Raw genomic sequence first — 15,571 nt, 5'->3', positions numbered from 1 at the left:
TTTGGTAGTGGTAATAAGTTTCTTTAGTGATTTGTTCCTTTGTCTCTCTGATCTTTCAGCATTTACCCCAATATCTAGCTCCAGGTTTTTTATTATAAGACAATTTAGGAATTCGTGCGACATATGGCACCCAATATGTGGCATGAATTCGTGAAAAGGCCTCTTCCCTGTAGCTTTGCCGCCACCAGCTCAGGCGTAGCTACACCCTGCCAGCTAAGTTTCTGTTGCAGTCTCTCTGCAACAAACTCTATAGGTTTTGGGGCTCCAAAAACCACAGGAGTTAGCCACTTTCACACAGTCCTCTGTGTAGATAGCTGATTCCACAGGCCCAGGCCCAAGCCCAGGCCCAGACCCAGGCTCCAAACACACCAGCATTATCTGCTTTCGCACATTCCCCTGTAACACAAATTGCTAAACGGTCTTATTAATAAAAAACCCAGAGCCAGATATTGGGGTGAAAGCTGAAAGATCAGAGAAACAGAGCAAGCCACAGCCACCACCCATTACTTTACCAACTCCACCAATCCTCAGACTGAAAGCCTCTGAGTCCTCACCCCTGAGGGTCTCAGTTGAACTGCTGCTTAATTTCGGTCTCCTCATGACTTATATACCTACTGTTCTCCACCCAGCCATGTCACTTCCTGGGATTAGAGGTGTGTGTGTGTGTGTGTGTGTGTGTGTGTGTGTGTGTGTTTCCCAAACAAAGACATGAGATCTCAAGTGCTGGGATTAAGGTGTGTGCTGCCACTGCCTGACTCTGTTTGCAGTGTGGCCTTGAACTGACAGACATCCAGACATTTCTGCCTCCCAAGTGGTAGGATTAAGGGTGTATGCCACCACTGTCTGGCCTCTATGTCTAATCTAGTGGCTGACTCTGTCCTCTGATCTCCCAGATAAGTTTATTAGGGTACACAATATATTGGGATACACACTATATCACCACATTCCCCTGTGCAGACAGCTGGCTCTCTAGATTTTTCCCTTTGGCTTTCCTCAGGCTCCCTTCTCAGGCTGCTATGACATCATCATCTGAATCGTCATTGTCAGCAGATTTGGTGAGTTAATTGGGATTTCTTAAAGGGGGGATTAGTTTTTTTAAAAAGTCAGAGAATTAATTTTTACCACATTAAAAAATGGGAAACATTTTTTACCATGGAGGGAGTTTGGTCTCTGTTTGATAATATGATTGACATTCTGAAAATGGAACAATTAAATGAGAGGATAATTAATTTAGATGGGACTTATGTAATGTCAATTATAAATATTATTTGTTTGATAATTTTTGTTTTATCATTTAAAAAGTTGATCAATATGAGTGCCAAGATAAGTTTTAGAAAAAGTTGTTAAAACAGATCATAGAGATATTCAAGCCCAGACAGAGGAATTTAAAGGAGAATCAATCTCAGCATTGCATTATAAGATAACAGAGAAACAGCCTAAGGCTTTCAAACAGCCAACTTTAATCTATCTAGTAACCTTACAGGAACTATCCAGTGATAGATATCCTCAAGGCTGTGTAACAGCTGACTGGACTCCTGTGCAAATGTTAGATTTGAGGAGATTCCAAGAAGCTATAGTCTCATATGGTATGACTTCACCTTTTGTGAAGCACATGTTAAACTCGTGATCATCTTGTAATAGTATTATCCCTCAAGACTGGAGAGATTTGGTTACAGCAGTCTTAGGAGCTGGTCCCTGATTACAATGGAGGACCTGGTGGAAGGATGTGTCTAAGACCACTGAACAATGAAGTAGGGCTAGAGGTATGGAAATCTCCCAAGATCAGCTTCTTGGAGAAGGCAATTATGCTGATATACAAAGATAATCTTTACATGATGACCACACAATAGCTTTATGCCGCATGGCAGCCTTGAATGCTTGGGACAGAATTGTAGAAGTAGGAAAGAAAATTGAGTCATTTACAAAAGTTAAATGGCCAAAAAGAAACCTTCACTGAATTCTTACGAAGACTGACTTCAGCAGTAAATAGTATGATACCAAATTCAGAAGCCAGACAAATAATTATTGAATCTCTGGCTTTTGAAAATGTTAATGCACAATACAAATGGGTAATTAGGCTGTTAAAGGCAAGATCAGCACCTTTGAAGAAGTGGATCCCAGATACAATTAATATTGAATCTCATGACCATGATGATGCTTGGATAGGAGAGGTGATTTCCAAAGGTTTGAAGAAAAATAGTAATGTCAAATGTTTCAATTGTGGTAAACAAGGTCACCTAACATGGGACTGTAAACAGGGCTTTCCTCGAAACAGTTTTTTTTTTCTGTTATACAATAGGCCCATGGTGTTTACAGGGAAGAAGGCTTCATCTTTGAGATGGAGAAAATGTAACCAAATGTTTACTGCCCTTTAGCTTCCCTTCCTTCTTCAATTTATTCACAATTATTTTACCATTATTTTCTTTTATTTAAATATTGCTTAATCATTCCATATGGGGAGCATGTTCAAATCTAAATTTGAGCATGTGTTATCATCCCAGGGAACTAAGCATTACAATTTTTAGCACATCACTACTGTAGTGATATTTGCTCTGCCCATGATCTTGGGCCATACAGCCTGACTGAGGTGGTGCTTCTTGCTGTCATATGTGACCTCTTAAAAGGAAAGGGAGCCGGGCGGTGGTGGCGCACGCCTTTAATCCCAGCACTCGGGAGGCAGAGCCAGGCGGATCTCTGTGAGTTCGAGGCCAGCCTGGGCTACCAAGTGAGTCCCAGGAAAGGCGCAAAGCTACACAGAGAAACCCTGTCTCGAAAAACCAAAAAAAAAAAAAAAAAAAAAAAAAAAGGAAAGGGAGAGGGGTCATGAGGTCCCTCGTTCCTGGTTCCTGCTTCCTGAAGTGATCGAACTGGCAGGTGGATTCACTCTCGGTCAGAACAGAGGATGGCTTTAGCTGTTTACTCAGTTCTGTATTTGTGAGTGTATTTTCTAATTTATATCTTAATAAATCTCTATTACCCACTAAATAAACTCATGTAGTTGATCATAACACACTACAGTCACATAGTAGATGTTTATTGATTACTTCTGAGTGAATTCAATCATCCCTTCACCACCATAAATTATAATCTTTTTGATGTATAGGAGTCTATAACTTCATATCTGGCCATCACAATCTCCTGCCACCACTGTCTGTCATGGAGCATGAAGTGTGGATGTCCTACACAGAGAGGAAATGAAATTAGGATTTTCCTCACTTACGATCTTGGTGTAATGGAGGATTTTGGTTGTTACCTGGCCATGGTTATCCCCACTAACAGCCTGCTTTGTGCCTTAAAATTACCTTTTCTATTCCTGTCCCAGGTGTTTTCTGTCAGGCAACGTCTTTGTCAGAGGGAGGGAGAAAGAAGAGTGGGGAAATCAGGAGGAAAGACAGGAGTGGTAATAGGTTCTCTCCAGCATTTATATACTGACTTGGGTCCTCAGAAACCTACAGCAGGACATTAAACAGTTCAGTGTCTGGGAGGAGACATGGCCCTTAAAAGAAGGTTACATTATTTAGGGTCACAAACTTCAGAGCAGGTGTGACAAGTTCAACACACTGGAAGCTCTGCCACCATGGAGACGTGAGCTCATGGTTCTAAGAGGCAGTGGTGTCCAGATGTGAGGCTGTTGTCATAAAGACTGCTTTCCTGGGTTACGGCTGCCCCCGCCCTCTGAACTGCTCCCTCTGTGGTTTGTCTCAGATCTCAGCCAATATAAATATTGGCTGTGTTGGCACTTTTCATTTTGCAGGAGAAATTTCTTTTTAGTGACAGTGTGGCAAAGAAGTCATTAAATTTGATAAATTGGAGATAGTTGGATTGGCAGGTAAGGTCACTTTAAAAAGAAAGTCTCCCTTGAACGTCAGCTGTGGTCACAGCCTGATACCATGATCTGTTGCCTAGGAAAGAAAACAGACACCTCTGCTGGCCAAGATGAGGGACGCTCCGGAGGCCCTGACCAGTGACACCAACGTCAGCAAGCACAAGAATAAAATGCAGAAGGAAGAGATGTAAGGACGGCATGATGGGCCAGCCGGGTCTGGTTCAGAGGGACAGTGATGAAATATAGACATCAGTGTTTAAAAACAACCTGGAGGGTGGGCACTGGTGGGACGGCTCGGCAGGTCCAGTGTTTGCCTTGCTCGAGGTCTGCCAACTACGTGGTGGAAGGAGGAACAGCTCCAGAGTAGCCGTCTGACCTCCAGATGCATACCATGGCACACACGCACTGCACCCCCGCCTCTCCCTCCCCTCCCTCCAGGAAGTCATCAGAACTACAAATTCCATGAGTTTCCTAAATATGGGGGGGCCACAGCTTTTGCTATTCTGTTCTCTAAGGTCCTGGCCCCTGAGCAGTATAAAAACTCCTCTAGACAGAACTCTTCCATAAAACCCTGGGTTAGAATTCACAGCTCCCATTTAATGGGCCAAGGCCATGAACTGAAAAGCCTGTGTAGAGCCGGTGTGGAGGTTTGGTGTATTCCCAGCACCCTGGAGGCTGAGGAAGGAAGCCTGGGCTGTGGCATGAGATTCTCAAAACACAGAAACAGTAGCACAGAATACCAACAACAAAATGTATGTGAGGAACATTAAAACATTACTAGAATTCAGTCATGGAAACATTTGTGGGGATGGTACATAAAATTGTCACTGCTCTGCCACAGCTCTAAACCATTCTTTCAACTGAAGCATTGGCATGGTTTCCTCTGGTTTGCTTTTAAAAAACTGCTTTCAGCTCTTGAGGTGATGTGACTGGAGGCTGTTTGCTGCTTTGGACTAAGATGTCCTGTGCTCACTGTTCAGCACCAATCTGTTGCTTAATGTTTTAGAGGTGAAATGCAGTATGTCAGTGTCTCCAAAGCTGCCTGTCCCCATCACTCCAAGTGCTGAGCCCAGCTTCTGCCATCAATCCTGCTTTAGTTTCTGTTAGCTATGGAGAGAGAAAAACATGAAGAAGGGGAAATGCCAGGACTCGAGGCAGTACAAAGACTCCCATCTTCCAAAAGAGTCCATAGATGGGTGAGTGTAGGGTGCCTATGACCAGCTGCAATGAGAGTCAGACCCTGGAGTCCTCAGTCTCTCCCAAGATGTGTGCAGCCATTTAAAGACTTCCCATGTGTCCCTGGGCCAAGTTTCTCTGTTCCAGCTACACAAGGGCTTATTGGGAATCTTTACACTGGAATTAAATGTATTTGGAAGGGATGTTGTTTTACTGAAGGAAGAATTGTGGGGGAGCTTACAAAATGAGCGTGCTGAGAAGACACAGCCAATGTGCAATGAAATCCAGATGTGAGGAACACTGAAGTGCTTCCCAGGCTTATTCTAGACAGCAGGAGAGAGACGTCCTTCCATGCAATCCTGTCTCTGACTCACTGAATTGATGTATGTAGATTGTTTGCCCCTGAAGTCTACTGCCACTGCCGTCATGGTCACACCCCAGAGAGTCCTCAGACAAGTGTGAGTGCTTGGTGCATTGCGGACTCTCAGCTGGTCACGCTTACTGAGCACTGAGCAAGTAAAAACACAGATTTGAAAGCCAGTGCCATTGATCCACATTTTAAAACTTTGCTTGTGCTTTCTGAGAGGCACATTTAGCGGCATCTGGTGTTGACAATAGAGCTCTCCAGATAAAAGGTTCCCAGGGAAAGAATTTGCAGAGTGAAGAATCATAAATATGATAACTAGTACTAAGGACAGTGTGAAGATGGTAGGGGAGGAAGCCCCGGGCCCTGGTTCCCATAGAAACTATAATGAACAAACCCAGCCAGACATGGTTTACAAACTTGTAAGCTGTGCCACCATGATAGATCCTGCAGAGACATCTACAGGAAGAAAGCTTCTGAGGTGTCAGCCATGGCCAGCTGCTTTGCATTAGTTCATGGCAAGGCTGAGACAACATGGAGGAGGGATGTGGCCAAGGAAAGAAGAGCTGAGATGGGAGAAGGTCAGAGCAGAATGTAAACCCCAGGGCATGTCCCATGACCCACTTCTTCCAACTTGACCCATTTTCCCAAGTCCCCCACCTTGTGAATCCATCAGCAGATGATCCCATCCACTGAGACAGAACCCTCTTACCTCGACATCTCTGGAAACTCACAGACACATGCAGAGGTGTGCCTTTTCCATTGATGCTCCTGGGCCTCTCTCATGCCAGTCCTATTAGCCATGATGTAAGAGCTCTGAAAAGTGGACCAAAAGAGATGGAATCTGGGACGCAATGAAGGCAATTCCTGATTCACAGTAAATATCGTAGACACACAGCCATGGCATGGGAATGGGAATGACTCAACAGGCCATATGTCCAGTTTTATAGAGCAATGAAAGGACCCATCACACACACACACACACACACACACACACACACACACACACATATACGCACACGCACACACACACACATATGCACACGCATGCACACATGCACGCACACACCAGTTTCTCTGAGACCACAGGAAGGGTATTGATTCAGAGTCTGCCATAAGTCTTGTCCTGAGGTCAATCTTGGGAATACTGTTTAGCTTGTAGGACAATTATACTATAGTTTTGGGACTTTATTCAAATGCTTGTGTGAGGCTTAATGAATGCTTTTTTATTTAAAAAAAAAAAGGAAATGCATATTCCTAGAAAAAGTCACTTATTATAGTGGTATTTGAAAATCACCATTCTTTCCTCTTTCCTGGTTTCCATGAGAGATGTGGGTGGACTATTATCCACATAATTTTGTCAATATTGGGAAGTTAGTTTAGCAGCTGCATGAATTCAAGGCAGAGGCCATATCAGTGAACAGGCATTAAGGTCTTTTGTGCATTAATGGAAAGAGAAATACTCATGTCTTGATTTGAGTAAAAGAAATGTATTAAAAAGCTAAGAAAGAAACCCTAAAATCCCTGACTAATTAATACTAATTATTATAGAATTTTAATTTTCAAAACCATCAACAATAGAATCTGTTGATCTTTAACTTAAAAATGAAATATACAATGAGACAAGGTCAATAATGTCAGTTTACATAGTTAGAGCCAGTTTGGAATGCCAGGTTCTTCTGTTAAGTGTGTAATATTTAGCAAGCAGAATTCTGGGTAATATCTTGAGCTTCCTATTCTCAGACATTTTAATTTTCTTACTTTGTTCATTATTGTTTTGCACACAGAAGAGAAGAGAAATTTGGGAATATAACTCCAGCAAAACAGCCATCTTCAGTCCATTTTTTCCCGAAGACGGTAGATGTGGATAACACGCCAATACCATTGTCACAGTCATTTTCCCATGAAATACCGTTCAACATCTACCAGATTATTAGTGCTCAGACTAGTGGTCTAACCTTATCATCAGCAGGACGGTTGACTTCTAAATCTACCATCCTGAGCCTCTCCCGAGGAGACACCAACCTGGCAAAGCAGAGTACGTAAGAGCATCTGAGACTGGCCCCACAGCATGTTCTGGTTGGCTCTTTCTTTGCCTCCTTGCCTGAGGGATGTGTTATTATCATTTGTTCCTAGTGATGTTTGTTTCTCAGTGTTAGGATCACACGCAGAGTAGGTTGACTGGGGTCAAGAATCTTTGGCTGTAGATCTGAAATACATGTAAATGCAGGTGCCCAAATACAACATTTCCATAAGGAAGAAGTCTGCAGCTACCATGATGGCTTATGGGTCTACTGTTAGCATCTTCTAGAATTGGTAGAGAACTAAAACTTGCCATGTGCATTCCTAAGGATCCTTCACTGGATGCTGCTAGAAAGATCAAGATGCCTAGAGCTACTGTGATGATCTGTGGGTCAGTTGTTAGCATGTTCTAGAATTGATGGAGAACTCAAATTTCCAATGTATAGTTCCAAGAATCCTTCTGATGAACATTGCTATAAGGATTAAGCAATGTCTTCTCCATCCCTGTGGTTAAGATGCCTGGAGCTACATTGATGGCCAGAGAGTTAAAATGTCCAGTGTCTATATAGCAGGAAGGGCCACTTGCAGAATACTGACAGAAAGGATAAGCAATATCTCCTTTTGAGCCTTCAGTAGACTCAAGGCTCACATACAGAACGGACATCAAAAGGGGAACATCACAGGAGATGAAGCAGCAGAGAGAAGGGGCGCAACAAAGAGAACACAAAAGAGCAGAAATTGGGTGGGTGCACTGTGGTACCAGCAGGGAACTGAGCCAGGTGAACTGTGGGGGTGTGCTGCTCCTCATGATTAGGTGAGGCTGTCCTGGGCAACAGGACCCGCTCTGTTCTGCCCTCCACAGAGTGATGAGGGAAGGGATTTAGCAGCCCTGGCTCTGATGTTCCACACGTGCAGAGTAGAGATTAAAATGCCAGCTTCACAGGGCACTGCTAAGCTTGGGACATAGCCAACACATGCAACCCTTAGCCTACCTGTAAGCTTCTAGAATAATCTATGTTTGATGTGTATGTCCGTGACTGTGGGATGCTTTGCTCCTTCTACTCTATGGAAATTTACAGTCTGGCTGGTTCTCCTCTGTATTCTGTTTATTTGTGGTATTTTCCTAGGCTTCAGCATGAGGTTACATACAGTTGTGAATGGCTCTCATAATGATCACAGTATGAGTCGTTGTTTTTGTGACTAAGATGAATCATCCAGAGATGCTAAATTCTTGCTGCCTTTAATCCTTGACCAATATGCAGAGTGTTCAATATGCAACCACAAGCTTTAGATCTAAGAAGGAAAAGTTGCCCTCGCTGGTGCTCTGCAGACCGTTGTATTTGCTCTGTGTTTGGGTTAAACTGCAAAATCCCTTGATAATGGGAACAAAGCACAGTGGCTTCACTTTGCATGGCAAGAGGTAGGTTGGGATGCAGTCTTTGTCTTGTGCTGCCACAGATTCTTCTGCAGACTCAGGCCTGGATACACTGGACATGTTGTACTAGTCCAATGCCATCTGTGGTCCTCGGGGAACTAGCAACAGTGCTTGGTTAGTGCCTTCTTTTCTTTGCAAGCACAAGCATCCGCTCCTCAGAACAGGCTGTGAGGGAGGATGCTGTGGACTACCCTTTCCAAAGGAACAGAAAGATTTACTGCCCACTGGGATGCCAGTGCTAATTAAATTCTAGTGTTTCTTCTCAACAAAATCCTTTGAGGACCCCTCTTTAGTCATCAGGGCTGTTGATACAGCTTGGTGATTCAAGATGTGCTTAGTATACCTGAGGCCCTAGGCACAACCCTATCACTACAACAAAAAACTATTATCTGTTCCTTTCTGTAGCTCACCTTTCTTTGGTTTGTTAAAGATACAAGAATCTAAAGTAAAATCTGAGTTGTTTTTATGCTTTGATGGTTCTGGGCCCAGGGTCACATAAGGAAGACTCTTACCCTATGATAGGTATCATTTTCTCAGTACCACCTAAAGACCAGATACCTGATTTACCTCTAGTCCTCATTTTCCCTTGGAGAAGGTAGTGTTACACAAGGTAGGGTTTAATTTGGGCAGTATAGCAAACATTAAATAGAATAAGACTATATTTGTATTTATAATTCCCAAATTTGACAGATTCATTGTGTACTCATGGATACAGTGGTTTCTAGTGCAGCTAAATAATCAGTTAAACACCCGCATGCTCATGAGAGAGAACAAGGCATGTGAACTCCCCAAGGATGCCAGAGCCAAGATGGCTGCACAGTCCCTACCAGTGCCACTCTATACCTGAATAAGTGAGACACTAAATGACCTCTAGGAAGTGAAGGTGCCATTGAAAATACTATTTTATAGACCTCCACCAGGCTTCTAATTCTCACTGAGCTTGTCAGGGGCGGTAAAGCCTATAAAAGAAACACAGTTCTGTAAACATAGGAGCAGAGATGATGCCCTTGGATCTTTTGGTGTCTATTTATATGTCTGTCTCACTTGCTTGTCCAATTTCTTTGAAAGGCACAAGCTACATGACTCCAAAGAAACCGACCCTACTGAGCTTTGACTCCAATACATTCCTTCTGGGGGATGGAGAAGATTATTTCCTTTCTTTGTTTGGAGACTCAAAGAGACTTGCCGCATATTCATCCCAAACCGAGGATGTGAGCAAACACCTTTCTGTGATTCTTGAAGAAGTTGGCCAGTTTACATCCAGGTACACATTTGAATAACTTCCCATCTTCTGCTGAGGCCATAGACCAGTACAAAGCAGAGCTTGGAGCTATTATTGGATTCATTTGTTTACCAACCCCCCTGAGAATTCCCTGAACTATAACCATCCGTGTTCTGAACAACTAGAAACAGCTGATAAAAGTTTCTAGGGGACCAACCAAGGGATGTGACTGTTCCAAAGATTCCAGAGACCACGATACAGCACAGGTCATAGTGTCAGCCCACCCACTCACACACGGGCCTTTTATTGCTAGATAATCATTCCAGTGGATTTGTTTTTTTCTTCTGCTAGGCTGTTGAGTTCAATATAAGCACAAGGTGAATTTTACATAAAAATGATCCATTTTTATGATTGTCAATTTCTATAAAAGAATTGACCAGGAAGAAAGTTGTTATTGGGACTAAAAGGAGCAAGCTTCGTCGTTTTCTTAACCCTGCTGTGCTCGCTCTGACCAAGACTGAGCTGTGAGAAGTTGGTAACACAAAGCATGTAGACAGGGCATTGAGAGCTCAAGGGAACAGGTAAGCGGCCTGTCCAGCTCCCCTCACGCCATGTGTCCAGTCGCTCGGGCCTCTATGCCATTTAACTGATGATGGAGGAAACCTCAGTCTGTGTTCTGCCACCCGGAAGCGTTCTATTAAAATCATTCAGTGTCTATCATGGTAAAAGTGGTGGTTAAGGCAAAAGTATAGAAAGATTTTTTAATACTTCTAAATACAACTCTGTGTGTGTGTGTGTGTGTGTGTGTGTGTGTGTGTGTGTGTGTGTGCGCGCGCACACGCGCAGGCACACTCTCACAAGTGTGTATGTGGAGGTTTGGGTATTTTTCACAGGAGACATCCACCTTGTTTTTTGTTTTTTTTGTTTTTTTGTGAGATGGGATATCTCATTGGCTTGCAGTTCCCAAGTAGGCGAGGGGGCTGGTCAGTAAGCCTCAGGGAGTTCTAAGTGCCTGCCACTACACCCGGCTTTTTTACATCGATTGGGAACAACTCAGGTCTTCATGTGTGCATGGTAAGCCCTTTACAAACAGCTGTCTTCCTGGTATCACTTACTTCTCGGTATGACTTTAAGAACTCCCAGGTCAGGAAGTCCTGTGAGCTTGTGTCCAGCTTGGGATAATCTCGGAAGATACTGTGAAGGAACTGCCATGTAGACAAGCTTCAAAAGATAAATTTGTTTAAGATATGCAAATTTGGAGTCTTGTGAGGCCATTTTAGAACACTGGTTCTCAGTGTGCAGTAGGGTCACCTGGTTGGGAGGGGACTGCATGCTTTCAGTGTGTCCTGACTGCACCTCAGACAGTGAGTCAGGATCTTGGGGCGGTGGGGGTAGGATGGGGGGTGGAGAACATCTATTAATATTTTAATCCCATGGTCATTCTAAAGCATAGGCAGGGTCTCTCTTTTCCTGCAGCTTGCTCTGTAGGCTGGGCTGGCTGGCCAGTGAGCCCCAGAGATCCAGCTGTCTTTGCCTCTCCAATGCAGGCTTTTTGTGTGGGTTCTGGGGCTGGGACTCAGATCCTTGTACCAGGACCACAGTCACTTTACCAACTGAACCCTCTCCCAGCCCCATCACTGCTTTGGTGAGGGTTGGATAGGATGTACCTTGATCTAACTTTAAATTTTTTATACTTAATTATTGTTGAACCTCGTTATGATATTTTAATTTGAAAAAGTTTTGAGCATTATGTCTTCAAATCCCCCTTTCAAACATATATTAGGCTACTTGGAATTGTGCCACATTTCTCTAATGCTGTTATTTTATTTATGTAAACCAAACATTCCCCACTACTGTTCCAAGACTCTTCTGAGGACTGTATGCAATGCTCTAGGGTTAGAAGGGTTTCATCCTGGCTGGTGAGAACAGGCACTCTCTGTGGCTCCACAGGGGCCCTTGGTGCTCCCCCTGCCAATCATTTCAAGTGTCTTTTCCTCCAGCTTTGGGGAGTTTTGCTCACATATGAGCTGAACAAGCCCTGACTTCACGGAAGACCGGAAGCTCCTAGAGCTCCCTCTGTGCAGGGAGTTCTCTGCTGCCTGCTACTCAGCCTGTGATATTCAGCTGCCTTGACCTCCCTAGATCCTAACCCTGTCAGAGAACCTGCTGGTTCTGTGTGGCCCCCTCTCCTTGGAGAAGTTTATAAACTTAATACATTGTTTCCCTGTCTGTTGGGCATCACCACTTGCCATGGATCAATACCCCGATATCTTCAGGAACAGTTGTGTTTGTTATGTTCTCAGCTGTCTCAAGTGGGGTAGAATATCCATTCCTCTTGTTCTGTCACAGTTGGGACATTTTCAGTCAAAGCTGCTGTTTCTTTTCCACAGCCACCCACCATCTCTGGGGATCACTTTAATATTTGCCAGCGGGCGGGGGGGGGGATTTGTAGGCAAACAGAACATGAAGTGCAGAGGCCGTTAGAGCTTTCTCTAGTCATGTATGTGAGCACTCCCTGTATCTGAGCCCTGCCAACCTTATTCCTTCACTTCAGGGATAAGCAGATGACCCTAAGGGGTGACCTTCCTGTCCATCCTCCAACTCTACCTTTGATATAGTTTGCTGTCTGTTACTGCGATAAAACACTCTGACCAAGCAGATCAGGGGAGGAAAGGTTCATCTGGCTTATACTTCTAGGTCAGAATCCATCCTTGACAGGTGTCGGAGCAGGAATGCAAGCAGGGACCCTGGAGGAACTCTGCTCACTGGCTCACTCTGGCTCATGCCTACCTGACTCTCCTAGATAGCCTAGGACCATTTCCCCAAGGAATGATGCCGCCCACAGTGGGCTGTTTCTTAACAATCAAGAAAATACCCCCAGACATGCCCACAGGCAATCTGATCTAGACAATTCCTCAATCAAGACTTTGCTCTCAGGTGACCCTACACTGTGTCAAATTGACAACTAAAGCTGAGTAGTGTTCCCAAGGGATTTCCTACTTGTGTAGGTTTAGAGTCAGAAGGGGCAAGCTCAGGACTGAGATGGGCTCCAGCCACAATTGGTGCATGGACATCTGTTCTCTAATACAACTAGTGAGTCTGCAAAGCTCCTCCTGTCCCCAGAGGACTCCAGTTCAGAGTGAGCACATCACCCTGGTGGAAGTCTGTCCCCCCTTCACCGGACAAACTTGGATGCCACTTGTAACATTATTGAGACTGTTACACACAGTCAGAGGAACTGAGAGCAAGTCACTGAGTGACAGAGACCAGAAAGCCAAAAAGCAACATGGCGCTGTCAAGAACGCGACTCTACACACAGCCATGCTTAAGGAAAGGAATGTGACATTCATTTCCTGTTGGCATAGCCTTGTCTTACAGTGTCCTTACAAATCAGATGTGTACAAAAGCTGGAGACAGGAAGATGGGCACATCAGCCTCCATGCTCTGCCCACCACAGATTACAAGCAGAAGTCTCAAGGTCTGTCCTAGAAGGACAAATGCGAAGGATTTCAGGGAAGAGAAAGGACAGCTCCTGAAGGCTGCGACAGCAGATGAGCAGCTGCCTCAGAATTTCCATGTGCTGGGTGAAGCCTTTTCTTGTAGCATTTGGTTTCATATCAAAAGGAGAGTGAGCCGGGCGGTGGTGGCGCACGCCTTTAATCCCAGCACTCGGGAGGCAGAGCCAGGCGGATCTCTGTGAGTTCGAGGCCAGCCTGGGCTACCAAGTGAGTTCCAGGAGAGGCGCAAAGCTACACAGAGAAACCCTGTCTTGAAAAACCAAAAAAAAAAAGGAGAGTGAGTCAGGTTCCCTGGCACAAACAACATTTTGTTCCAGACAAGCAAATAGTCTTATATATGTGCACAGAAACAGAGTTTAGGAGAATAGTAAAACTTCACTTGACCATGCAAGATTTTTAAAAAGCAACTACAAATATTTCATTATATCTGCTACAAAGAAATGGTCAGCCTATTCACCTGCTTAAAAACAAATGTCAAATAGAGACCATTAATGAGGTAAGACAAAGGAAATCAGAGAAGCAAAAATGTGTTCTATAAAAAATGAAATGGGGCTGGAGGGATGGCCCGGTGGTGAAGACCCGAGTTCGGTCCCCAGCACCCATGGTGCAGCTAGCAACTGCCTGTAACTCCAGTTCCAGGGATCTGGTGCCCTCTTCTGGCCTCTATTTGCTCCTACATGCACATGATGCACATAAACTGACACAGGCAACTATATATGCACATAAATATAAACCTTTAAGAAAATAAAACCATCCCACACAGAGTTCAGTACCAGTAAGATGAGAGTGATGTCACAGGATCCCGGGATTTGGAATAGGAAAAAAAAGATGCGACTACAAATCAGTCAGAGTCGTAAATGCTAACACACAGAGGAGAAGGAAGAAAGGACCATGTAAGTTCTGAGGTCTCTATGAGGCAGATGTGCACATGCTGGTGGGTGTGTGAGGAGAAGCCACTGTTGACTGCCTCTGTCGGGCTGGAACTAGGAGGACTGCCCAGGGTTTGGAGACACTCAACAGTTATCCTTGGAAATTAGCAGGCGAGGGGCTGAGTAGTGAGAGACATTGGCATGATTCATTTTGAAATAAAAATTGGCATTTGTGAGGGGTCAAGGACACAGATAAATCTCAGGTTTCCAATGAGAATGTCAAAGGGTACATCCTGAGGTGTATAGTAAGACTGTTAAACGAGCCTAGTGTAGCTGGAGAATTTCTCTCTGGCTCCCACCAAGTCCCGCCAGTCCCAGAGCCCACTTATAAAATAAACACACAGACTCTTACATTATTTAAACTGCTTGGCCATTAGCTCAGGCCTATCATTGTCTAGCTCTTACTCTTATATTTAGCCCATTTGTATTAATCTTTACTTTGCCACACAGCTCGTGGCTTATTGGTACCTTACATCTTCCTTGTCTTGGTGGCGGCTCCAAGCAATCATTCCCTTCCCTTCCTGTTTTCTCAATTCTCCTCTCTGTTAGTCCCGCCTATACTTCCTGTCTGGCTATTGGCCAATCAGTGTTTATTTATACAGAGCAATATCCACAGCAGCCTAGTGTCCAGCCACTTCAAACCGATTCAACAAGACCAATGTGTACCAAAGGGGAGAGGGTTGTAGCCTCTCCTTTGGGAATGTATGTGCATATATTAAACATTATATTATCAATCAGTATGAAAATGCAAAACAGCTGATAGAAAAGTGATTAAAATGCCATGAAACAGCAGTTCACCAAAAAGGAAAATTAAGTGGCCAAATCAAGGGAAAACAAATTGAAATAATAAGACATTTTGTTCTCATGATGCTGAAAGAATTGATTTGTCTCAGAAGGGCTGGCAAGGATGTGGGCAACAAGAAGCAGGAACAGCATTTGTGTTGGCCCTGAGAGATGTGTGCAGCCACATAGGTTATGCTCTCTCAAGGAATTCTTGATGGCCACAGTTCAAGCCTGAGGTAGTGTGGAAAGGGATTTAAGAAACCAAGAGACTACGCAGGGTTTGCTGCCAAGCTGGG

General features: G+C 44.1%; 1 protein-coding gene across 1 annotated transcript in view; it reads left to right on the top strand.

Annotated features, from left to right (window-relative positions):
* Window positions 1–3,936: 3,936 nt before the first annotated feature.
* The window catches only part of Lmntd1 (lamin tail domain containing 1), a 38,391-nt gene continuing 26,756 nt past the window's right edge, over window positions 3,937–15,571 (top strand). The window contains exons 1-3 of the mRNA XM_052721941.1: window positions 3,937–4,013; window positions 7,154–7,404; window positions 9,892–10,087. Of these exons, the coding sequence (XP_052577901.1) occupies window positions 3,937–4,013; window positions 7,154–7,404; window positions 9,892–10,087 (524 nt within the window). The remainder of the gene's footprint in view (window positions 4,014–7,153; window positions 7,405–9,891; window positions 10,088–15,571) is intronic.

The sequence above is a fragment of the Peromyscus californicus genome, unplaced genomic scaffold, assembly GCF_007827085.1.
Source record: "Peromyscus californicus insignis strain IS unplaced genomic scaffold, ASM782708v3 Scaffold_6__1_contigs__length_162567912, whole genome shotgun sequence".
Taxonomy (NCBI): Eukaryota; Metazoa; Chordata; class Mammalia; order Rodentia; family Cricetidae; genus Peromyscus; species Peromyscus californicus.
This window is presented reverse-complemented; position numbering and strand designations above follow the sequence as displayed.